The following is a 26,423-nucleotide window of genomic DNA, read 5'->3' on the forward strand; positions in this document are numbered from 1 at the left end:
AGACATGTTGTTATTTTCAACTGATTCCTAACAGAGGCGTGAAATGGCTTTATATTTTCTATCTGATTCAGTCTTCTATTCCTGCCAAAATTCTCATTTGCTTGTGATTTCTTTTTTGACCTGTTTTTTTTTATCTGACCCTTATTCTTCCACACATCTTTTCTGCCCAACTCACTGCGCAGAGGGTGGGGAACACTGTTGGTGCAGAAAGGGGCTCAATAAGGCGAGGAGCTTGTGGAGACGTTAGCTATGTCAACACTGGTTGACTTTTGAAGACTTTAAAAAAGCAATCTGTTTGGAAAAACCTCCTGCCAAACCTTCCCGCTGCACTTGGATTTCTAAAGAAGTAATTCCCTTGCAGACAAACATCAAATAAATATGTTTCCTCTGCCACATTCTTAAGATAGGCTTATGCTGTCAGGATTGAGAAGCAAAATCTCTCGAGAGATCCAATCAGCAAAAACGGCTGGAAAACTGTGACACTGACGAGTTGTGCAGTGATCTATTTCTAAGACCTGAAACTATACAACGAGAGAGGGCTGTAAATTCCTAGCTGCTACATTATGACTGCCCAACAGATTCTTCTAGCTGAAAACCTTTGCAACAAAGCTGTGAGCAACAATTGGTCTTTTGACCTTGCAAATATTTTGAAAATGGTCTTCCATTTGCCAAACTAAGAATAAGCACATGTAATTGGATTTTTCAGCTCCATCGAGCTATCCATCAGATTGGATCAGATGGCTTCACTTAAATGTTCCGACACGTGAGACCAATAATAGTTTATCAGTCTCATGCCACAAGGTACAATTGTTGGCACACCGACAATTGTGCCTGGAAAATCAGCCTGCCCATTGCCAAGTGCACCAGATACTGGTCTGAGGAGCTGGAGCTGGAGCCAAGCAACTGTCGCCTTCAGTTCAACAATCATTCAGCAGACAACACAGGGCACCGTAATGATCATTGCTCCCACCTGCGGAGTAATATTAATTTACCAAGTACAAAGATTGTGGAGGCAACATCATAGGCAGAGTTGATAGCAATCAAAATCCATTGAACAGAGAGTTTAACAGATATCTTGTCAAACATCTAAATACCTAGGTTTCTGTGCAATGTACAAACAGGTATATTTTGTGTGTATATGTATTTCTGTTGGGAAAGTTATAATTGTGCACGGTAGATAAATATAATATTTGTACATTGAGTCATATCGTGCAGAAAACGCCCTTCGGCCCATCGGGGTCTGCACCGACAATATCTACCACCGTAAAACACAAATATAATGCCCACCCGTTGAAGATATCAATATCCCTGCTTGAATGTAAATATTCAAATTCTAGCCTTTTTTTTACACATTGATGATCTGTCACGGTGTCGTTTTACATTCCTCTTCTCTGGAATATGTAACAAATATACACTTTGCACTAGCTGGTTAGGGGCCATTCATGTAGGGTGGGATTTTTCGGCTGCGCCTGCCCTGAGACTGGAAGTTCCTCGCCCGAGGTCAATGGAACTTTAAATGGTCAAATTGTCTGTCCCCCCGCGACGATTCCTTAAGCAGGCGGGACCAGAAAGTTTACCCTGTGGTCTTAATCTATGGATGAGGTACCGAGACTTGCTGACACAATAATATTCTCTACTTGGGCTTACTATAGTCATGCAAGAACAGAAGATAATGTTATGATCTTTGTCAAAAATAATATTTCAGTGTTAACAAAGATTTCAGGGGTTTGAGAAGCTCTTGCAGACTATGGCTGGAGCTTTCCAGCCTGTGTACATTGGCGGGATCTCCCGGTCTCGCTGATGGCGCACCCCCACTGTGGGTTTCCCGGTGGCATGGGGTGCAGTCAATGGGAAATCCCATTGACAGCGGTGGGACCGGAAGATTCCACTGCCGGTGAATGGCATACCATCTCTCGTCTGCAAGAAACACACCACGGGGAGGCCTATGAATTAGTGTACAATAGATTTTTTAACCCATTATCTTGGGGAGCAGGTATCAATCAAACCTCACAAGATCATTTAGACAATGTCAAGTATTCCTTGACAAGACATTTTAATAGTAGATGTGTGGTGAACCATCGTTGGTTCCCACTGTGGGATTGTTCTAATGTTGTTGTTGGGTTGTTCTAATGTTGTTGTTGGGCTAGGGTGGGATTGATACACCTGTGGTTGTTACTGTTGTGGCACATCCCAGTCGGGCTCCGCCTCCTGGGAGAGGTATAAGACCCCCTGCTCGGGCGGGACCTCTTCAGTCTGGGATAGTGTGTTAAAGTTCTGTTAGTTCCATTGTTAGTTAATAAAAGCCTTCTTTTACCGAAGCTTCGTGCCTCGTGTCCAATTGATGCGCATCAAGATGGTGGTTGCACATATGCATTAGTGATAAAGACTTGGAATTTCATAGAATCCTACAGTGCAGAAGGAGGCCATTCGGCTCATTGAGTTTGCACCGACCACAATCCCACCCAGGCCCTTTTACTGGAATCCCATGTATTTACTCTGCTAGTCCGTCTGACACTGAGGGTCAATCAATCTGACCCGCACATCTTTGGACAGTGGGAGGAAACCGGAGCAGACGCGGGGAGAATGTGCAAACTCCACACAGACAGTGACCCAAGCTGGGAATTGAACCCAGGGAGGCAGCATTGCTAACCACTGTGCCACCACGCCGCCCATTTGTAAGTAAAATAATGCAAGTTCAAAGTGCATGGCATTATTAGGGTGCAAAATATCCTTGGCAACTTGTGCCTAATTAATGTGGCCAGTTAATTAAAAGTATTACCCAAAAAGTGAGTTTTGGCAGGCTTCTCAAAGATTTTCTACAAGATCAGAAGATAAACACAAATATGTACGGTTCAACTTTCTTCCAGAAATAACCGAAATTCCTACAATTCCACTATCTAATCATCTCTGAAATAATTCTAAGGTTTTTTGTAATTCTTTTACTTTGAATTCCATTGCATGGGTGGAATCTTCCCAAAATTTGTCAGAGTGTCAGCTTCTGATTCAAAACCGATGTGTAGTTCACCAGCTGCTTTGTCCTGGATGGTGTCAAAGGTTTCCAGCTGTGTCTTCACTCCAGAGTTTCTGGCACTCAGTGTGCTGAGAATCTGGGGGTGCAGTTTGCACTGTCAGGAGGGGGGTGGGGATGAGGGGGAGGTCAGGGTGCCATCTTCAAAGGGTGTCCTGATCAGTGCTGAAAATCAACTTCTTCCCACGTCCCCACAGGCATGGAAGAACCCCAAAAAAAGAATCGGGGCAACCCCTCCACCCTGAAATAAATTGGGGCAACCCCCTCACTCAAAGGTACCCCCCCCCCCTATTCCTATTCTGGATCAGAGAAATTGAATGGCATTGCCGGAACATATATCCAGTTATTAAAAGTGTCTTCAGGCTATTAATTATCTGCCTTGAATTTGAGTAATTAATCTCAAAGACAATTAGGAATGAGCAGTAAATGCTGGCCCAGCCATTTTAAGTTCAAATGTAGCCATTTTGTGAAACACAAAGAGTTGACAGCGAGACACCATCGTTGCGAGGCTGATGGCGGAGCAGCACAAAATAGACCTCTTCTCACAATTTAGTTTGGAATAATTATCCATATTTACTTCCTCATATTCTGGAATTCCATATGCTTCTATAAGGTTATTTTTCAGCTGGCTCTTTCTCTTCTTTAACAGGCTGTGAGCGTCGCTGGCTTGGCCAGTAATTATTGCCCATCCGAGTTGCCCTACAGAAGGTGGTGGTGAGCTGCCCTCTTGAATCGCTGCAGCCCCTGAGGATTAGGTACATCATTAGGGAGGGAATTCCAGGATTTTGACCCAGCAACATGAAGGAACGGCGATATGTTTCCTAGTCAGGGGAATCTCCAGGTGTTGGTATTTCCCGGTATCTGCTGCTCCTATCCTTGTAGATGGTAGTGGTTGTGGGTTTGGAAGGTGCTGCCTAACTAAGCTTGGTGAGTTCCTGCAGTGCATCTTATAGATGGTACACACCGCTGCCACTGTCGGTGGTGGAGGGGTTGACTTTTTGTGGAAGGGGTAGCAATCCAGCAGGCTGCTTTGTCCTGGATGGTGTCAGGCTTCTTAAGTGTTGTTGGAGTTGCAGCCTTCAGGCCAAGTGGAAAGTATTCCATTACACACCTAACTTGTGCCTTGTAGATAGTCGACAGGCCTTGGGGGGTCAGGGGGTGGCTAGTGGAGTTCAGTTTCTGGTCAATGGGAAACTCCAGGATATTGATAGTGGGGGATTCAGAGATGGTAGTGCCTTTGCATGTCAAGGGGCGATGGTTCGATTGTCTCTTGTTGAAGATGGTCATTGCCTGGCACTTGTGTGGCATGAATGTTACTTGCCATTTGTCAGCCCAAGCCTGGATATTGTCCAGGTCTTGCTGCATTTGGACATGAACTGCTTCAGTGTTTGAGGAGTGGCGAATGATACTGAACATTGTGCAGTCATAAGCAAACATCCCCACTTCTGACCTTATGATGGAAGAATGGTCATTGATGAAGCAGCTGAAGATGGCTGGGGCCGAGGACACTACCCTGAGGTACTCCTGCAGTGATGTCCTCGAGCTGAGATGATTGACCTCCAACAACCACTGCCATCTCCCTTTGTGACTTCAAACAGCGGAGAGTCATCACTGATTGCCATTGACTCCAGTTCTGCAAAGATTCCTTGATACCACACTTGGTCAAATGCTGTCTTGATGTCAAGGGCTGTCACTCTCACCATACCTCTGGAATTCAGCTCTTTTGTCCATGTTTGAACCAAGGCTGTAATGAGGTCAGGACCCTGATGAAATTCAGGTTGAGTGTTCGCGAGCAGGTAATTGCTGAATAAGTGCCGCTTGACTGCACTGTTGATGACTCTTTCCATCACTTTCCTGTTAACAGAGTAGACTGATGGGGCAGTAATTGGCTGGGTCGGATTAGTCCTGCTTTTTGTGTCCAGGACAGACCTGGGCAATTTTCCACATTGCTGGGTAGGTGCCAGTGTTGTAACTGTACTGGAACAGCTTGGCTATGGGTGCGGCAAGTTCTGGAGCACAAGTCTTCAGGACTGTTGCTGGAATATTGTCAGAGCCCATTGCCTTTGTAGTATCTAATGCCATCAGCTACTTCTTGGTATCGTGTAGAGTGAATCAAATTGGCTCAAGATTAACAGCTGAGATGCTGGGGACCTCTGGAGGAGGCCGAGATAGATCATCCATTTAAGCCCAAATGTCTCTCAACTTTTCTCAGATCTCAGCTACCTAGGATCAATGTTGCATGTTCCTCCAAGCTATCTACATGGTTTGAATACATCTCTTGCTCTCTCCGTTAATCAGGTTGGAACAAGATGCTAATAATATGGAGAAGACATGTGTGTTGCAAAAATCGTCATCTTGTACAAAATTCAAAAGGACTCACTTGCATTGCTCTGACTAGATTTCAGACCCTGGCATCAGACACTGAATCTCAATGCGACCTCAAAGCCAGCAGATCGACAATTTATGTGATTTTCTCACCTTGGCAGTTTCAGAAGTGTTAAGAATACTGCAGGCTGCCTGATATTACCTCCACCAAGGCCTTCAAGCTTGTCAACAGAGACAACGGGCGGGATTTTCCGTGCAACTGCCATTGGCGGGTGGTGGGATCTTCTGGTCCCACCTTTGCCAGAGCCAGATGTAGGCCAGATCAAGTCGGGTGGCACGTTCCCTTCCAGTGAACCAGTGGGTTTTTCCTGTCAATTTTCTTGGCTATTTTCTTCTCACCAAACATTATTAGCATCATTGAATGTAATTCCACAACTTGTCACAATGCAATCTGAATTCTCAACTTTACTATCATTACAATAATGGCCAAAGGAAAGTACCTGCCTGAAAAAGTAATGTGAATTTTGAAAAGAATAGGAAATAACTCTCATTAAAGAAATGGGTGAGTAGGAGATCATGGGTTCCACTCTATTCTACTGTACTTGAATTGTTTAAGTTTATTTATGAGTAACAAGTAGGCTTACACTAACACTGCAATGAAGTTACTGTGAAAATCCCCGAGTCGCCACACTCCGGCGCGTGTTCGGGTACACGGAGGGAGAATTTAGCATGGCTAATGCACCTAAACCGCACATCTTTTTGGACAGTGGGAGGAAACCAGAGCACCCGGAGGTAACCCACGCAGACACGAGGAGAACGTGCAAACTCCCCACAGACAGTGATCCAAGCCAGGATTCGAACCCGGGTCCCTGGCGCTGTGAGACAGCAGTGCTAACCACTGTGCCAGCTGTGCTGGCTTCACTAGTAAGTCGTTGGATGAGAATCATCACTCAACACCCATAACCATGTCCTCGCTCACCATGTTTAAATTGTGGATGGAATTTTTCAGCCCTTCCCACCAGCAGAATCTTCCAGTCCCACCAAGGTCGCCGCCCCCCACGGCTCACCGCCTCCACTGTGGAAAATTGTGTGCGCTACCTTTACTATCTTACCTACTCCCAACTCAATGACATACCCTTGTGATGCTTCTGTTTGACCAGCTTCAACTTTTTGCTGTCAAATATCTGAATTTTATGAATTTCTGTTCAAGTGCTAAACCAAGACGTAACGAGTTTTAAAAAGCGATGAACCAAACAGAAATTACAGTACAGTCACTGTAGACTTCTTTATTCTTTCTCATTTGATGTTATTATTCTGAAATTGTGTGCCATAGATTCTTTAAAAAAATGATCTGATAAATCCAAGAAAGATGCTGCGCACATCTAAAAAAAAATTTGACAAACTGTAATGTTTTGCAGCCAAGATGGAGGGCAGATCACACGGTACCAGGCTTCTGCTAGTGGTGACTGTCAGGAACTACATGATGCAGACACATGGATTAGCCTGCCATTTCAATTTAGCACTTCCCTCTGGAAGTGACTCCATTATCCTCATCTCCTTTCCCAGTGGTTGACTTAGGACTGGGAACCCATCGTGGAGATGGTGACAGGGAAACGATCTCACGTGGCACCTGCCATTTGGCTTTGCCAAATACAAAATTTCCCTTTCAAGGAATATGTAATATCTTCAGGTTTAAAAAGAAACAACTATCCAAATGAAATATGCATGAACTTTCTTGATAGTCATTCAACTGAGAAACTTCAAGCAAATTTATAGCTGAAAAATGGTATGGGACATTTTGCGGGAATTTGTTTCCAAGCTGGCAAATAACATTGATGTTGTGATGCTTCTTTGTTTAATACAATCCAAGGATTACTGACTCATTTTCCCATTGTTATTTATCTTAACAACACTGCATTACCAATTAATTAAGAAGTGGTCCTGGACAGACGTGGAGCACTGTTATCGGTGGGCGGGGGGGGGGGGGGCAGTATACTTGTCTGTGTGTTTTATATTGCTTTAAGTCAAGGCAATTCAGATGGTCTCTCCATCTTCTCTTTCATGGGTGTGTGCATGCCTAGGTTTAGAATGGTAAAGGGGGATCTCATTGAAACTTAAAGAGTACTAAAAGGCCTGGATACAGTGGATGTGGGAAAGATGCTTTCATTAGCAGGCGAGACTAGCATCCGAGGGCACAGACTCAGAATAAACCTCCACAATGACCCAGGAAAGAATAAAGAGGCGACCCTCTCGAACCGAGATGAGGAGGAATTTCTTCAGCCGGAGGGTAGTGCATCTATGGAATTCATTGTCACAGAATGCTGTGGAGGCGAGGTCATTGGGTATATTTAAGACAGAGATAGGTAGGTTCTGGATTGGTAAGGGGATCAAAGGTTATGGGGAAAAGGCAGGAGAATAGGGTTGAAAAACTTATCAGCCATGATTGAAAGGCGGAGCAGAATCGATGGATCGTATGGCCTAATTCTGATGCTCTCTCTTGTGGTCTTATGTACTGGTGCAAAGTTCTACTCATGGGCATCCACATGTTGATATTAGAAAGCTAATGGGACAATTGACTCTTTAATGATACTAACAAAATGAAGAGAAGCAAAATTTAGAAAGCTCTTGAGCTTTTAGTCCGTTAGCAACTTGGGAATTTTTAAAACTCTGCTTCATAGTAGTTGCAGTTACAATCCATGACTTGCTCAAATTCAGTCTCAGATTTCAGGTTCAAGTTACACACAACATTGAGAAACAAAAACCCCTTCACCTTGGCATCAAGTGTATATATTACAACCAGCTTGTACCAAAGCTACCCAACAATTAGCAGCTGGGTTTGCTGCTAACAGAGTAATAATCTTGGGCCACCCCTTCAGGTAAAGCATTAGCAACTTACCTGTATTGTAGTGGTTGCTAGGGGTGACGACGACTCTGTGAACTTTGGCTCTGATGGCGAACTCTCTGATCCCTGGGATTCCTGACTTCTGGGTTGCTCTGGAGACAGCGCATCATTGCTGCTGTCTTCTTCAAAGGAAAACGTGTCGGGGGCTTTAGGGAAATTAACTTGGCCAACTGTTAACAGAGGGAAAACCATAATGTAAGCGACTCGTTTGCTCAAATGTCAGGAATAAGCAGGCATTGTCTGGCTTCTAACACGTGCACTTTCTTTAGCTTTCTAAAAATCCAAACAGCGGCTTCTGAGGCAAAAACACAAACCCCCTGGAAAAATCTCAACAGGTTTGGTGATATCTGTGGAGAGAGAAACAGCGTTAACGTTTCGAGTCCAATATGACCCTTCTTGAAGAGTTGTACTGGAGTTGAAAGGTTAATTCTTGTTTTTTTTCCCAGCATTTTCTGTTTTTGTTTCAGATCTCCACCATTTTGGTTTTATACATTTGAGACACTGTGAAATATGCACTTAAATGTGCTTTTTAATTGCACTGACATTGAAGGCAAATGCATCATCAAAACTGAAAGGCCAAATCTAAAGTGTTCCCACAAGTGAATTGTTAGAAGAGTTCCCTTGTAAAATACAGCCTTTCCAGTTATTACACAACAAATACTGGGCATCTAGAAATAGTGCAAGAAATCTCACTGTTTGTAATCTTATTAGAACCACTTTAATAAATGATTACCATAGATCACTCCTTTGTGCATCAACTTAACATATCAGTGAAGTTATTGTATTCTGATCCTGGCAGATAGTCTCGGTAGATGCAATTTGTGAGTTATCTTGATATAGACAATGAATTAAGTCGTTCAATGTCAGTAATGTGCGGTGATATTTACACCCAACGCAGTATCATTACCGTCAGTATATTGAGAAACAACTCATAGTTGATTACTGAAAAACTGAACAACCAGCTTATGGGAGGGGAGGCAATCGCTTAGTGGTATTAATGCTAGACAATTAATCCAGAAACTCAGCTAATGTTCTGGGGACCCGGGTTCAAATCCCACCACAGAAGATGATAGAATTAGAATTCAATAAAAAATATCTGAAATTAAGAATCTACTGATGACCATCGATACCACTGCAGAAAATCCCATCTGGTTCACTAATGTCCTTTCGGGGAGGAAATCTGCCGTCCTTACCTGGTCTGGCCTACATGTGACTCCAGAGCCACAGCAGTGCGGTTGACTCTCAACTGCCCTCAGGCAACTAGGGATGGATAATAAATGCTGACCGGCCAGCGACACCCATGTCCCACAAATGAATAAAAAGCTGGATAATTATCTTTAACTATGTCAACGGCAGGCGTATGTATACATTTCAACAGACTCCTGTATTGGCATTAGCCTATATTTGGGGGTTTCAGGGCTGCTTTCCATCTCTTGTGGGCAGCTGTGCAGCATTCTTTGGAAAATGAACACAGGCAATTTATTTCACTAAGGACGCTCACAGTTATTTAGAAATGCCAGCCAGTAATGAGCAAAAGCATACTTGAGATATATTTTCAGATGAGTCAGAAGTCAATTCCTCATGCACCCTTTATTCACTTGCTCAGATGAATATGCTGGTTTAGCCCAACAATGGGCAATGTAGGTAGTGAGTGGGCCGCATGAGTGGCCCTTCGTTATCTCAGTGGGCCACAAGGTTGAAATCAGGCTTGTTCACCAACCATGACCCCATGAATAAGATTGAATACATCTAATACACACCAAATATTTCGTAACAAGTTATAGAAGATGTTTCATCATCTGTATATTAATAAAACTTTCGTCAACTTCAAACGGTAAAAAGGAAATAAATATTTACACTTTGGACGCAAAGGGCGTGCATGGCTCTCGCAGTCAATGTGGGTTGGAATTTTCTAGCTGTTCACACCCTGCCCCCAAGCAAGGATGGAGAATTTCACCTTCAGACAAATCTCCGTTAACTGCAGCGGGATCAGAAAATCCTTCCGGCATGAAAATTTGGCTGTTGCGTGCAATCAGCACCTACCTCACTTCACTTGTCCTTGCTTTATTTGCGTAGCATTCCATTCATACTATTAGGATAAAAACTACATGGACCAAAATCAGCGGAATGCAGCAACACTGCTCATGGGGAACAGTTTACAAAATGTCTTGTGGGGCGGCACTCAGAACACAGATGGGCAGCATAGGGCCCTTGGGCTGCAGGTTGCCCACCACCGAATTAAAGCGAGTGGTACCAGCTTCTTCCTTCTATGCAATGAGCAATGTTCGGACATTGACTATTGGAACAGTATACAACACGCCAAGCTCAAAGTGTTGTACTTAAACATCAAGCTCCAACAAGTATACCAGGTGGTCTGTACACGGGGATTGCAATGGGCACTCTCACTCTTATTACTGGGAGGGTTTCTTTTTTGGAAATTCCAAATACAAAAAGAAATGTGCACACGAAATTATCATTTTACAATAATTTAGAACAGATTTGAAACCAAATCAATGCTCTTTTTAAAATAGCTTGATAAAGTAAAGGTAGACCAAATGCTTCCTCGTATGAGGCAATCTAGAACAAGAGGTTCACAGGTACAGGTTGCTTTGGCGGTAGGTTTAAAACTGAGATGGGGAGAGTCTCGCAGAGGATGCTGAATTTGTGGAACTGGCTGCCCCATAGCATAGTGGAGTCTGAATCGTTGAATGGTTTCAAGGAAATAGATGTATTTCTAATAAAAAAGGGGGATGAGGGAATATGGGGAACAGGTGGGGAGGTGGATTTGAGACCAGGGAGAGATCAGCCATGATCTGATTGAATGGCGGAGCAGGCTCGAAGGGCTGAATCGCCTACCTCTGCTCCTAATTGCTATTTTCCTCCATTGCACAGCGAGGGAGTTCAAATCAAAACAGAAGTTTGCAATTGTAAATTATTTAAATACATGCAAATCTGATACTAGCAAATTTTGGATTAATTTTAGATAGTTCAAAGACTATTTCCTCGGGTGGATGGAGCTATGACAAGGGGGCATAACTATAGGGTTCATGGTGGGAGATACAGGAAGGATATCAGAGGTAGATTCTTTACGCAGAGAGTGGTTGGGATGTGGAATGGACTGCCTGCAGTGATAGTGGAGTCAGACACTTTAGGAACATTTAAGCGGTTATTGGATAGGCACATGGAGCACACCAGGATGATAGGGAGTGGGATAACTTGATCTTGGTTTCAGATAAAGCTCGGCACAACATCGTGGGCCGAAGGGCCTGTTCTGTGTTGTACTGTTCTATGTTCTACATTATAGAATCCCTACAGTACAGAAGGAGGCCATTTGGCCTATCGAGTTTGTACTGACCACAATCCCACCCAGGCTCTATTTCTGTAACCCCACACATTTACCCTGCTATTGCCCCTGACACTAGGGTCAATTTAGCATGGCTAATCAACCTAACCCACACATCTTTGGAGTATGGGAGGAAACCCACATAGACAAGGGGAGAAAGTACAAACTCCACAAGACAGTGACCCAAGGCGGGAAATGAACCTGGGTCCCTGGAGCTGTGAGGCAGCAGTGCTAACCACTGCGCCACCATGCCGCCCCATATTTGCTCCTAGCTCAGGAATGCTGCATAACTTCTATTTTTCCATCTGATTTTCTCAGCCTGATTCTCCAGTCAGGACAGATTTTGCACATCCCAGACAGACAAGATTTTATTAACAGGAACATTCATTTAAAGTTGTACTGAAACTGGTTCAATGAAAAAAACATTTGCTTAATCTGCTGTATAAAAAGAATGGTCACAAAGTGACATTCTGTAAGAGACTTTTATTGGAGGTGGATTTCACTGTATCTTGTGGACACGATAAAGTTTTGTTTTAAAAAAACTAAATCCATTATAAAATTTTTTTTTAAATCGCCAAACTTATAAGGTAACAGAATATATGTTTTCATAACAGAGGACGGATTGAGCTTTCTAAAATATCTTGGATCTTTGCAGAGATTAAGGAATGCAAGCTGCTGGAATTGGGCATCATTTTAAAAAAAAGATAGATATATACAAAAGTGAACTCATGAAATGACTCATACTCAAGTGTTATTACATGCCCTGCTTGTTGTCATTCACTCGCCAAGACAGCAGTAGATGGTCATGTCTATGAAGCCTTGACAAAATGCTTTTACACAAAAGAACACAATGTTCCTGCGGCAAAGACTGAATCATCGAATGAAGTCATTAGAAGATTTCCTTCAGCCAATCCCCGTTATTATCAAAGTGCACAAATTGCTAGGAAGTTTTCCAGGATTATGGGATCACACTGACAAAAGCTCTTGACCTCCGAGGTCGCCTGATAACTGAAGTGCTGAGAAATAGGGCTATCTTGACAAAGTCAACTGTAGCTGTTGATGGGGCTGAACACTAGGTAATGGAATGGATGTTGTAACTTGCCATGTGATCTGCCAAATAGCACTCCTGGCACTTATCATTCAGTCACACACTTCAGTGAGATACAGCAAAGGGAAAGCGACAGCATTTCAGGGAAGGTAGAAGGAGATAATGTTTTATCCCTGCCACGTATCCATCCAGTTGGTGTCCGACCGTCTGGCTGTACAGAGACAACTAACGGTTTCATTGTGCCACCTTGTACCATCCGGAGATCTTTACAAAGTAGCAAACTCTGACACAGTTGCCTCACAAAACCATTTACAACTGTTGAGACTGGGATGAGAGGAGTGTGCGTATTATCTGGCACCAATACTCCACAGATCATACCATTAATATGTAAATTCAATTTACTCACCAAAATGACCAATTGTTTACCTTAACTGGTACGCAGAATAAAAGAGATTTTAATCAGCCTTTAACATTATATTTTGCACCCACTCCTTTCCTGCTCCCCTATGTACTCTATGAATGGTATGTTTTGTCTGTAACAGCTCGCTGAAACAATACTTTTCACTGCAGCCCAACACATGTGACAATAATAAATCAATTCAATTCAATTTCTCAGCTTATTTCCCAACCAGACTGACTTAGAAACACAGCAGTTTCAAAATTTAAAGCTTGTCTCTGCTATATCATTTCCAGTAAGTCACTCACTCTTGCCTTTCAGTTTTTGCCCCCATCAATCAAAGTGACCCCAGGTTAAAACAAACAGATTTTCTTCAAGTATAATGCAGGGCAGGTGATTTTTTTGGAAGAAGGGAGGCTTGTCCCCAGTCCAAGGTGAACTTATGAAGCATAGAATAGAATCATAGAATCCCTACAGTGCAGAGGGAGGCCATTCAGCCCATTGAGTCTGCACCATCAACAATCCCACCCAGGCCCTATCCTTGTAACCCGACATAGTTCCCCTGTTCCCCTGACACTAAGGGGCAATTCCACCCAGACCTGTTCTCCATAACCCCAAGTATTTACCCTGCTAATCCCCCGAACCTACACATCTTGGGACACGAAGGGGCAATTTAGCATGGCCAATCCACATAACCCGCACATCTTTGGAGTGTGGGGGGAAACTGGAGCACCCGGAGGAAACCCACGCAGACATGGGGAGAATGTGCAAACTCCACACATAAAGTGACCCGAGGCTGGAATTGAACCCAGGTCCCTGGCGCTGTGAGGCAGCAGTGCTAATTACTGTGCCACCGTGCAGTGACCTTGTTAAAAAAACCTCAGCATCCAAGCGTCCAGATAATGCAATTTCTTTCCATATTAATAAATATGTATAGATTTGAAAGACATGAGCAAAAACAGTTCTTAAGCCAAATAAAAAGGCAGCTTGTTACCCCAGTATAGTGCAAAACACTTTGCAATCTTTGCAAGACCAACTGCAATTATTCTACCCCACCACTATTCAGCTGTATCCAATTTTAAGGTTTTGCTTAGAGCATAGAATTAAAAAAACAATTGGTGCACTGTGTTATGCAATAGTCTTCTGCTGGTAGCAACTTAATTCAAATCTGCTAATATTGTTTTTATTCATTTATGGGGTGTGGGCATCTCTGGCTAGACCAGCACTTATTGTCCATCCTCAGTTTCCCTTGTGAAGATGAGCTGCCTTCTTCAACGGCTGCTGTCTCCAAGGTGAAGGTACACCCACAGTGTTGTTAGGGAGGGAGTTTGAGGATTTTGACCCAGCGATATATTTGGCGGTATAGTTCCAAATCAGGAAGGTGTGTGACTTGGAGGTATTCCCAGCTATATGTTGCTCTTATCCTTCTAAATGGTGGCGGTCCTGAGTTTGGAAGGTGCTGCCTCAGGAACCTTGATGAGCTCCTACAGTGCATCTTGTAGATGGTACAAACTGTTGCCATTGTGCGTCTGTGCTGGAGGGAATGAATGTTTGTGGATGGGGTAGCAATCAAGTGTGTTGCTATGTCCTGGATGGTGTCAAGCTTCTTGAGTGTTGTTGGAGCCGCAGTCATCCAGGCTAGTGGAGCACATTCCATCACACTCCTGACTTGATGGCTAATGGATAAACAGTCTCATGTTGGGGTTATCAACCATTCCCAGGAATTACAGATTAATTTGATTAACATTGCATCCAATCCGGAGACCAAGTAAATAGGGGCATTATCAATTTTTTAAAAATAAAAAGGTAGAATTACAATGAGGGAACAAAAAAGTTTGAGTTGGATGGTAGGAGGCTGAAAACCAAGTGATGAAATATCCAAACGATAGTTGGAAAACCTTTGCAGTGTCTGGTAGAATTCTACATTGAATGGGTTTGGGTGGTGTTGGTCCAGTTCCTAGAAGCTACGGGCACAAACCTCACACTAATTTGCTTCTCAATTAGCATTGAATTAACAATTAACTTGGATTTTAAAAAAATAGTGCCTGCTAGGTGGACATCGTGAGAAGTGGAAATTTGGCTTACGGGTGCAGAAGGGGCATGTTTCTGAGGCTGTAACTGAGGCACATTACTGACGCACAGCAAAAGGAGCTGACCTAGGAGTCCTTGATAATGACAGTAGATGTCTGAAAGGGACAGCAGTCCATTCCCCATCATTAACATCCCTTGACTGTTTGAGCACAATGTACATTTTTGTTTGGAAAAAAAGCTTTAGAAATAAAGTTCAGACTGCTGCAAATGCGGCTAGTCACTCGCCCCCTGGCTTGAGACACCGCGGAACAATGCAGAATTTGGTCTTTGCTGGGAACTGGGCTCATCTGAAGCCTGTGACACAGCCCCCAGAACAAGGTGAATCCAGTAGTCTTTGAATAACTGGAGTACGTTGTCCCAATGCACAAGGGTACAGCCTGTGCCTGTAACTCTGTAAATGTCCACACTCCAACGACACAAAGCAAATAACACAACAAATACTCCACACGGCTTGACCAGACAAACGTGTAGACATGTATGCATTAGGGTTTGTCACTGTCACTCTCAGTTAAAGGCGTCCTTTCACATGATTTATACACACTGCTGCATTGCATGCTACAGAAAATATCAGACAGCAGTATTTATGGACTGATAATATAAAACAGAGCGCTCTCATTACAGATGCTGACATCCAGAGGCATGCTGGCATACTTTAAAAAGCAAAAGGTTAAAGCTGTTATCTGGAAGAAACCTGTGAGACCCACCCCCAGGCTCCTCCAGTAAAATTGCAGCAGCCAATTCTAGGTTTTGAATAAGCAAATATTTACAGAAGGAACTTTCTTTATCCACAAGTATCTTTAATATCAACCTTCCAGATCCCCCGGCCTGAGACTTTGACCAACTTTTACCCCTCATTTTCGTAATGAGATCAAATGTTCTAAAAATTCCTGGGGCCAACTGTATGTGCGGCACGGTGGCACAGTGGTTAGCACCGCTGCCTCACAGTGCCAGGGACCTGGGTTCAATTCCGGCCTCAGGGTGACTGTCTATGTGGAGTTTGCACATTCTTCCCATGTCTGCGTGGGTTTCCTCCAGGTGCTCCGATTTCCTCCCACAGTCCAAAGATGCGCGGGTTAGGTTGATTGGCATGCTAAATTGATCCTAGTGTCAGGGGGATTAGCAGGGTAAATATGTGGGGTTACGGGAATAGGGTCTGGGTGGGATTGGGGTCGGTGCAGACTCGATGGGCCGAATGGCCTCTTTTTGTACTGTAGGGATTCTATGTACCAGAACAAAGAACAAAGAAAAGCACAGCACAGGAACAGGCCCTCCGGCCCTCCAAGCCAGTGCCGATCATGATGCCCTAACTTAAAAAAAACTTCTGCCCTTACTCAGTCCGTATCCCTCTATTTCCTCCCTATTCATGCACCCATCCAGATGCCTCTTAAATGTTGCTTTTAAGTGTCTCTTAAACGGAGATATCCCTGTGGAGGCTTTGCCTTCCTCCTTCAAATTCTTGTTGAATAAAATTTGACGCTGTGACAGTTGCGAGCAGCTCTCTGCTACCTCTCTCAATTTTAAATGTGGGCGAGCTATATAACCTTACAACGCTTCACATCCAGGCTCAGTCTGCCCTTGTTCAACGTGCACACAAATACACATTTCAGTAGGGATCATTGCATTAATGGTGATGAATGGCAATCTTTACGGATGGTCCCTTTCAGGAACAAAGGACTTCTTGGAGCAGGAGGAGGCCATTCAGCCCTTTGAACTTGCTCTACCATTCAAAAAGATCATGGCTGATCTGGTTCTGTCTCAACTCCACTTTGCCAGCTAGCGCAGTCACATAAATCCTGTAGTCTGCTAACTTAACAGCAAATGAAGGATCATACTTGAAACCTTCATCTGTCTGAAGGAGCTAATAATACCCCAAGAGATTAATTTACTGAATCACAAGTAGAGGTTCAGAATTATACCTAACTTTGGGAAGAAAGTTGGACTTGAAAAACTCAAGTCAACAAAAGCACTGTCAAATATTGTTTTTATTTTACATCACCAGCTATCCCATCTTTAAAACATTATAAACACATACACAAATCCTCTATTAAACTACGGCTCAGCAGAACAGCAACCAATGCTAACCGAATAAGTTAAAATGTCTTATTAAATCAAATGTTATCTGATAAACCAAATGGGATTGAAAATGTCTCAATTGTCTATCAATGTTTTGTCCAGAAACAATCATCTATATGATGTGAAGGTGATGGGTACCATACTCTTTGCCTATCTTCAGCTGAGCCACTGCATGAACCTACTTCGCTTTAGGAGCCCGTAAGTCTGTTGTAATCTCTAAACATAATGGATTCAGCCTCTGTGCTGGACTTTATCCCCCCCCCAAGCCTCGATGCTGAAGGTGCTGACAAGGACTTGGGTATAAACAGCTTCTGATTCACCCTTCAGCTATGCAGTCAATGTCAGCAGACAACCAGCTCCACAACTATCCACTACCTCAAATTACAGTTCAATTCAAACATCCTTTCTTATAAACTTGGTAATGATACGGGCATTAGTTGCGGTTAAAACTGTCCATATTTTGTTCATCTTTTTCATCTTGGCTCAACGACTAAGCCAATCCGTTCCATCTCCCTGTGATTCATTCAAATCACACTTCAAACATCCTGCACATAGACAGTGGAATACAAATGGTTCCGTTACTCCATGTACTGTGGCACATTGACCCGCCACGTAACTCATATTTTGAAGAGGTATTTTTCATCTCCCACTGTCACTCTCCATCACTTAGAGAAACAAAAACTTGAAGAAGTCATTCAAAACACAACTGAGCGTCAATTGTATTTCTCAAAAGGCTGCAAGTAGTCATTTCTATTCTCTTCAATGTAGTGTCACTGTTACTCCATTTCACTAAATTCCTATGTGCAGAAGGAGGCCATTCGGCCCATTGAGTCTGCACCGACAACAATCCATCTATCCCCATTACCCCAAGTATTTACCCTGCTAATTTCCCTGACACTAAGGGGTAATTTAACATGGCCAATCAACCTAACCTGCATATCTTCGGACTGTGGGAGGAAACCGGAGCACCCAGAGGAAAGGGGAGGAATGTGCAAACTTCACACAGTGACCTGAGGCCGGAATTGAACCCGGGTCCCTGGCGCTGTGAGGCAGCAGTGCTGCCCATTGATTGCCTCAGCAAAGTAATCAAAATGGTCACCTTTGAAGACGGCATAATAAATACATGTTTAGGATGCCTATAATAACATTTTTAGGACTGCCACCTAAGTATCAACCTTAGCCCACAATGGGTGGAATTTTCCCCCAAAAAATGGTGAAGTGTCAGGTTCTGATTGAAAACTGGCGCACTCCTCCCCAGAGGCTCAGCCAGGTTTTCTCTCCACATCTTTGGACATTTCGTCAAAAAAAAGCAGGGGAGGGGGTTTGTTTTCCTGAGGGGAGGCCGGCTTCACAGCGATCAGGGCACCATTTTTAAAGGGTGCCCGATCTCAAATTGAAGTTAGAGTCCCTCCCTCCTCCATCATTGCTGGCATCGGGGCCAACCCCTCACCAGTGCAGGCAACCCTCCTTACCCACCCCACCCACCCACTGCCCCCCTCACATAATGGGAAGTCCCCAATGGAGTTCCCTAGAGACCCCGCCCTGGCACTCTGTCAACTTGGCAGCGCCAAGGTGGCACAGCCAGGGTGCTGGCGCAGCGCCCAGCCATTTACCTCACCATTCGGGGCCTACACTCACCTTTAAGCCCCTGGCGTGGTCATCGTGACTGTATTCCATTTTTGGACGTCAAGCCGGTGGGAGAACATATGGGGAACCTGGAAGTTACGGTGTAAAGCCATTTATGCATATTTAAATATATTTAATTTGATGGAAATCAAGTTCACACCCTTATTGAGAGGTGCAAATCCCGCTAAGGCCCTCTAACGACCATATTAGTCTTTGCGCATGCATCAAATGGGCCTGAAAATCTCAGTCCACTGAAGATGTTTCAGAATAAAATGCAGCATTCCACAGGTACAATAATGTAAGTGAGTCATAAATAGGCTTGTGATGGTCACGGGGAAAGTACAATTTCTAGAGGCATTGTAATGTAAAGGCTGACTCTGTTCCCCTACTGGGGAGCTGCGCTCTCTCCGAGGACAGATCTGATAACAGGACTATAACGCTGCAGTCTTATCTCCAACCCTCAGTCCCTGCAAGCATGCATCACAGAATCACCCCATGCATGTCCTCCAAAATGTGACATTTCCCCCTTCTCTATCATAGGCTAATAGTAATGCACATGGAATGGTACATTCATTCTAAGCATCACTCTAAGCACACTAGTTAGACCTCAGCTGGAATGTTGTGTACGGCTCTGGGCACCACACTGTAGGAAGGAATTGAACGCACTGGAGGGAGTGCAGAAGAGGTTTACAAGAATGGTTTCAGGGTTAAGAAACCTCAATTATGAGGATAGATTGGAGAGGCTGGTTATTCTTGGAAGGAAGGAAGCTAAGAGGAGATTTGATAGAAATGTTCAAAATCATGAAGGGGCTGGACAGAGTAGATCGGGAGAAACTGCTCCCACTTGTAAAAGGATCAACAACGAGAGGGATACAGATTTAAAATGATTTGCACAAGAAGCAACTGCGATGTGAGGAAAAACCTTTCTACACAGTAGGTTGTTCAAGTTTGGAATGCACTGCTTGGAAGTATGGTGGAGGCAGGTTCAATCGAGACAGTCGAGAGGGCATGAGATGATTACTTGACTAGAAACAACGTGCAGGGGTATGGGATAATGGCAGGGGAATGGCACTAAGTATTGATGCCTATTTGGAGAACCGGTGCAGACACAATGGGCCAAATGGCCTCCATCTACATCGTAATAGTTCTGTGATTCAACTGATCTTTTGATTTGATTTAACAAGGGGTCTGTTACAATGTTTAAAGAATGACACAAATGTAAGATATGTATTTATTACAGTCTTCAAACAAGACCATTTTGATCACTTCCAGAAAATCAACAGCACGCATCTGAGAATATCACTGATACATGACACTGAAGAGGACACAATCAGACAGCACAATGCAGGTAATAGCCTACACAAAACTAACCAACAAGATCTGTACTTTTTAAACTCTTAAGGAACTGAAACTGAAGATGGGAGCCCAGGGGCATAGCAGCTAAACTTCATTCTATCCAATTGAAAATACATCAAATAGAGTAAAAGATAAAAAATGATGCTTCAAAAGCAATTGTCAATGAAATAAAATGCATGCAACATATCAATCAGAATGCTGACATACGTGCTTGAAAAAAGCTACAAGAAAAATCCTCCAACCATCACAATCAAACACAAATTGTAACCAGGGAAAAATTCCATGTAAAAACACACAGCAGGAAAGCCGCAAGTTAACAGTGCATCATCAGCAACCCCAAAGACCAATTTACTTCAAAACAGATTAAACATGAGGCTCAGGGTGGAATTTTCCAAAGTGCTGGTGGGGCATCATATGTTCTGTGTGTTCCATTGGGATTCATTGACAGTAATCATCTGTCCCTCAAGTTCAATTGATAGACAAATGTGGGCCACTTGCATGACATCTTCTGAGAAAAAGGAACAGGTGTATGCCATTCAGCCCCTCGAGCCCATTCCGCCATTCAATAAGATCATGGTTGATTTGTGGTCTAATTCCATGCACCTGCCCTAGGCCCATATCCCTTGATACCCCACTCAATAAAAATTTGTCTGTCTCAGACTTAAACCTAACAATTGAATCAGCATCCATCGCCATTTGAGGAAGAGATTTCCAAACCTCCACCACTCTGCATGAAGAAATATCTCTAACATCACTCCTAACCGTGCTGGTTAGGTGCATTGCCCAAGCTAAATTACCCCTCAGTGTACACGGACAGGCGCCACAGTGTGGCGACTAGGGGATTTTCACAATAACTTTATTGCAGTGTTAATGTAAGCCTACTTGTGACACTAATAAGTAAAATAAACGGAATAACTTGGCCCTAATTTTTAAAATTATGGCCCCTGGTTCTAGAGCTTTCAACCAGTGGAAACAGTTTATCCTTATCCACCGTGTCCTCCCTTGTAGATATGTTGTAGACTTCAATCAGATCACGCCTCAACCTTCCGAATTCAAGAGAATAAAGGCCTAATTTGTCTAATCTCTCCTCGTAACTTAATCCCTGAAGTCCAGGTATCATTCTTGAAATCACCTGCTGTGGGGCTGGATCACCAAAAATGTCTTCCTCGGTGTGATGATTAGATGATATATAATTGAAAATTAAAGCTGGATCTATACTTCAGACCTATCCAAATCTCACTTGCTGCAACACAGATGAGGTCGCATCAGTCCTCTTACTGGCACAGTAACTCGCATCAGCAGGTGAAACTAGAAGTAGGGGGCATGGCCACAAAATAAGAGGGAGCAGATTTAGGACTGAGTTGAGGAGGAACTTCTTCACACAAAGGGTTGTGAATCTGTGGAATTCCCTGCCCAGTGAAGAAGTTGAGGCTACCTCATTGAATGTTTTTAAGGCAAGGATAGATAAATCTTTGAACAGTAAAGAAATTAAAGGTTATGGTGAGTGGGCGGGTGAGTCCATGAATAGATCAGCCATGATCTTATTGAATGGTGGAGCAGGCTCGAGGGGCCAGATGGCCTCCTAGTTCTTGTGTGTTCACAGGTCTCCTCTGCCAGAATTCTACTGCCCCACCCGCCACGGAATCGGTGCGGGCGAGGGGCGGACAATGGAAATGTCCGTTGACCTTGGGCGGAATTTTCCAGTCTCGGGTCGAGCGAGGCTGTAAAATCCAGCCCCTCGTTTCAAACTGCTGATATCAAAAATCAAACAACCCATTGAGTACAGGGAGACGGCGATTTTGTCCTGGCAGCAGCTGGCTGATAACTTGGGTTAGCTACACGTGCCAGCAGTACAATTCTGTCTCTACAGATCTTCCCCTGGCATTAGGGAAAATCCCCAAGTGGAGAATTTGACACTGCACAAATGTAAACCGTTTGTGTTGCTGCTCGTGCTTCGAATTCTGCCCCAGAATATATCTGGGATAAGTTTAGCGCACCACCTAAGACAATAACATCCCCAGCCTGAGCCTCAATGCCCCAAGCATATGGAAGAAACAGAACATGAGACGCAACTTGAGAACGCAAACACGCTATAATAAGAAGCAAAAGCACTGCATGTGGTCCTTCACAAAGAAGGAGAGCACGCCACAGCAGTGTCAAGTCACACAACTGCCAGGGGTTCAATTCCGACCTTGGGTGACTGCCTGTGTTCTCCCCGTGACTGCGGGGGTTTCCTCTGGGTGCTCCGGTTTATCCCACAGTCTAAAACTGTGCGGATTAGGGGGATTGCCCATGCTAAATTGTCCCTTAGTGTCTCAAAATGAGTAGGGGTATTAAATATATGGGGTTACAAGGATAGGGTCTGGGTAAGATGCTTTGTCAGAGAGTTGGTGCAGACTCGATGGGCCAAATGGCCTCCTTCTGCACTCTCGGGATTCCATGATAAAACAAGAAGAATTCCTGTCCTCAAAACAGGGTTCGAGTTGGTGGGATGTTAAAAATCTAAAACTCGATCCCACTCTGCCTTTGAGTTGGTAATTTAAACATTATAATGATATTAATTGCCCCATATTTAAACACGACTTTGAACTTAACACCGGCTGTCTGCGTTTTCCGGGTCTCAGGAAACTCAGCAGCTAAAAGGGAGGGGAGAACTGTCGAATACAGTTGATAAACATGTTTGCCTATACTGGACCCGGCTTACCTGCTTAATCAACTGTGATCACTCAGACCTGTTTCATCTTTCCCTGGCTCTTCTCATCTCAACCTTAAAACCTCCCTTCACCCTTCTACTCTGACCTATGATCTAGCCCCTAGCCTCTGACCTCTGATCCCCTTCCAGCCCTTCTAATCCCTTTCTCCCTCCTCTTCGCTCCCTTGCTGTGGCATGTTGAAGGTCTATTCCCCCAATAGCCAGCCTCTCAATCTGGCTGGCACTCCGACAACAGAGGTTAAACAAATGTTAATCAGGTCTAAATTAGGCTGGACATGTGGGAAAACCATTCTTCCAGGTTTCCCGACCTCTCCCCAGCTGCCTCCCTGGCCACTCTGCTCCCTTCCTACATCCAATTTAATATCCAGCCCAATCTCTAACCACTCCTTAAACAAGAACTCCCTGACGTCAATCCTACATTTGCCTTTTAACAGAGTCTACATCCCTTGTCCCACTCTTGCAACTCAGTGTGAAATAATTGAATTTGTCTGTAGGATCAACTCGTAAATCATCTCCTTTACAACATTTGCCCAGAACTTTTCAGTATATCCCAATACATGTGACAATCATAAATCAAATCAAATCGGTGGGCAAACTTTACCGTCCTGCCGACCATGGGAATTGGAGCGGGTGAGGGGCAGACCATGGAAAAGTCCGTTCACCTTGGGTGGGATTCTTCAGTTTCAGGGTGAGCGCCCCAGAACTCGGTCCTCACATGCCACCTACCAATCTAATGGCTCAAAGTTTTGCCTCGTGTCTTGGTGACCAGAGACCTTAATTGATGGGAGTTATAAAAGTTCTCCAAACAAATGAAATAAATTAAACAATAAGAGCACAACAAAATATCTATTTTCTCTACAAAACTGTCTGAAGATGTGCAGGTTAGGTTGATTGGCCAGGTTAAAAATTGCCCCTTAGAGTTCTGAGATGCGTAGGTTAGCGGGATTAGCGGGTAAATATGTGGGGGTAGGGCCTGGGTGGGATTGTGGTCGGTGCAAACTCGATGGGCCGAATGGCCTCCTTCTGCACTGTAGGGTTTCTATGATTTCTATGATTGAAGGCTAATTTTAAGGTTTTTCTGGACCTGAGATTCCTGTAAATTAATTTTGTTATTTTCCTTTCGTCTTCCTTCATGTCATTTCTACTCTCCTCAACACACATGGGGGTGGGATTTTCCGGCCACGCTTACCCCGGAACCGGAAAATGCTGCCTGAGGTCAACAGACCTTTCCACGGTCCGCCCCTGGCCCACTAGGATTCCCGTGGCGGGCGGAACGGGAAAATTCACCCCTGATTTTCTATTTCCTTCCCTGAATATGCTGCCTCTTCCCAACTTTCCTCAGGAAGTGGACTCTTGCTGTGGCCTCCTTGTTTGGTTTGTCCCATTCACTCAAAGTGGTCATTAATCATTGTGTTTAAGCGCTGTTAAGGCTACTTCATTGTGGGAATCACCGCAGTTAGAAGCAATCATGTCCTCCCTGAAGACCCAAAGAGAGCAGAAGTCACAAGATATCAATAGTAGCACCAACTCTGATTTTGCCCCTTTCTCTCCCGGGGCACTGACATGAACCTCAATGCCCTCCTTGCTTCTCTGGCTGACATTGACTCACTCATTTCAGACTGGAGACCAAATCCAGAACCATCCTTGACCCAAGTGTCTCAGTAACAATTGGTACATTTATCACTAAGCCATCAGGGAGCTATGGCAACATGTTCTGTGACTTGCATATTTTGGTATTTTCCAGATCGTAGTTGACATGAAATATGAAATCACAGAAGATATTTCGGTCACAAATAGTAGTTTTTTTCCAAAGTGCAGATAGTACAAATATCCAGCTCCAAGATTCCACGCGCAGGCAAAAAGTTGGAACCGATTGCCAAATTTATTATAAGACAGTGGAAAAAAACAATTTTTGCCAAATTACACTCAAAATAGCCACGAATTTGATTCAACTGGCATAAAATTCCTGAATGCACAAGATTAATGACAGCAAAACACATGGGGTGAAGTGATATTTCCATCTTGTGATGAATTTCATATCAGGAGTGAGCAAAATTGTTAAATGACGTCGATCATACAAGTTGCAAATTGCAACAGTTCCAGGGAAATGTACTTGTGTGAATTTTTACTGACATGACAAAGGCTAAAGGTAATGATACAAATGGTGCTACTACAGCGATGGTGGGAAAATAAAAATTGCTTTCATTTGGGAAATCATCCGTGTTTTTAAAAGAAAACCTTTCCGACTACATGATACATTCTCCAAAAAAAAGTGTGCAAATCTTTAGAAAATATTAGGCTATCTATTACAGCTGGAAACTGGAGGCAGTGATTCTACTGAACTGTTATGCCACTCCGAGCATAGAACATAGAACAGTACAGCACAGAACAGGCCCTTCGGCCCACGATGTTGTGCCGAGCTTTATTTGAAACCATCCGAGTAAGTGGATGAAACACAGCATTAGTATAGGCAACTAGCCCTCTCAACTTCCTTCTTCATTGCAAACTTGCTGACAATGCAGGTGAAGAAAAGAACAGAATCGCAGAGTTCGGATATTCGGCAAGGTGGCACAGTGGTTAGCACTGCTGCCTCACAGCACCTGGGACCGGGATTCGATTTCTGGCTTGGGTCACTGTGTGTGTGGAGTTTGCACGTTCTCCCCGGGTCTACGTGGGTTTCCTCCGGGTGCTCCAGTTTCCTCCCACAGTCCAAAGATGTGCAGGCCAGGTTCATTGACCGTGCTAAATTGCCCCTTAGTGTCAGGGAGACTAGCTAGGGTAAGTGCATGGGGTTAGGGCCTGGGTGGGATTGTGGTCAATGCAGACTCGATGGGCCGAATGGCCTCCTTTTGCATTGTAGGATTCTATTATTTCTACAGGGGCAGTGAACAAATCTGTTTGCTTTACTATGAATCATACTTAATTTAGAAGACACCAATGTATTAAAAATAAAGGTTAATAACTGTAAAAATCCCAAATCAGGAACAAAGGCATATTTTGTAAATACCATTGATTGCCTCTTTCACGGCTGAATCTACTGGAATTATATTCTTCTTCACCAGCTCCAAAGGTCCAGGTCTTTGGGCGATCTTCTCATTGAGATCATCAGCCAGCCTAGCCCTCTTGAGCTTCATTTGAGTTGCTTGAAGTGTGCCCTCTGCAACTGTATCTTTTGGAACAAAAAAGCCAAACTTAGTAACTAGCCTTCTGTAGAAAAAATACATAATGCTGGCTTTAGGAAACTTTCATGCAACTAATCACCCGAAAGCTCTGAAGAGGTCATACGGACTCGAAATGTTATCTCTGTTTCTGGCTCCATATGCTGCTGGACCTGCTGCTGAGTTTATCCAGCATTTTCTGTTTTTATTTCAGATTTTCAGCATCCGCAGTACTTTACTTCTATTCAAAAGTAAACCTTGTATCTGAATATATTACCACCCTGTGATTGAAGTTGCTTGGTTACATCTATAGTTCGACACCAGGGATTGAAACCCCCCTGGATTATTGTTAAATCTCCAGGA

At 43.8% G+C, this 26,423-nt stretch overlaps 1 protein-coding gene across 4 annotated transcripts in view; it reads right to left on the minus strand.

The window, feature by feature from the left end:
* Positions 1–26,423, minus strand: part of LOC144501559 (myocardin-like) — a 362,084-nt gene that overhangs the window by 33,236 nt on the left and 302,425 nt on the right. For all 4 annotated transcript variants that reach the window (XM_078225413.1, XM_078225414.1, XM_078225412.1 and 1 more), the window contains 2 exons: positions 25,910–26,071; positions 8,250–8,425 (listed from right to left, as the gene is read on the minus strand). In XM_078225413.1, the coding sequence (XP_078081539.1) occupies positions 8,250–8,425; positions 25,910–26,071 (338 nt within the window). The remainder of the gene's footprint in view (positions 1–8,249; positions 8,426–25,909; positions 26,072–26,423) is intronic.

This window comes from Mustelus asterias, chromosome 12 (genome assembly GCF_964213995.1).
Source record: "Mustelus asterias chromosome 12, sMusAst1.hap1.1, whole genome shotgun sequence".
NCBI lineage: Eukaryota > Metazoa > Chordata > Chondrichthyes > Carcharhiniformes > Triakidae > Mustelus > Mustelus asterias.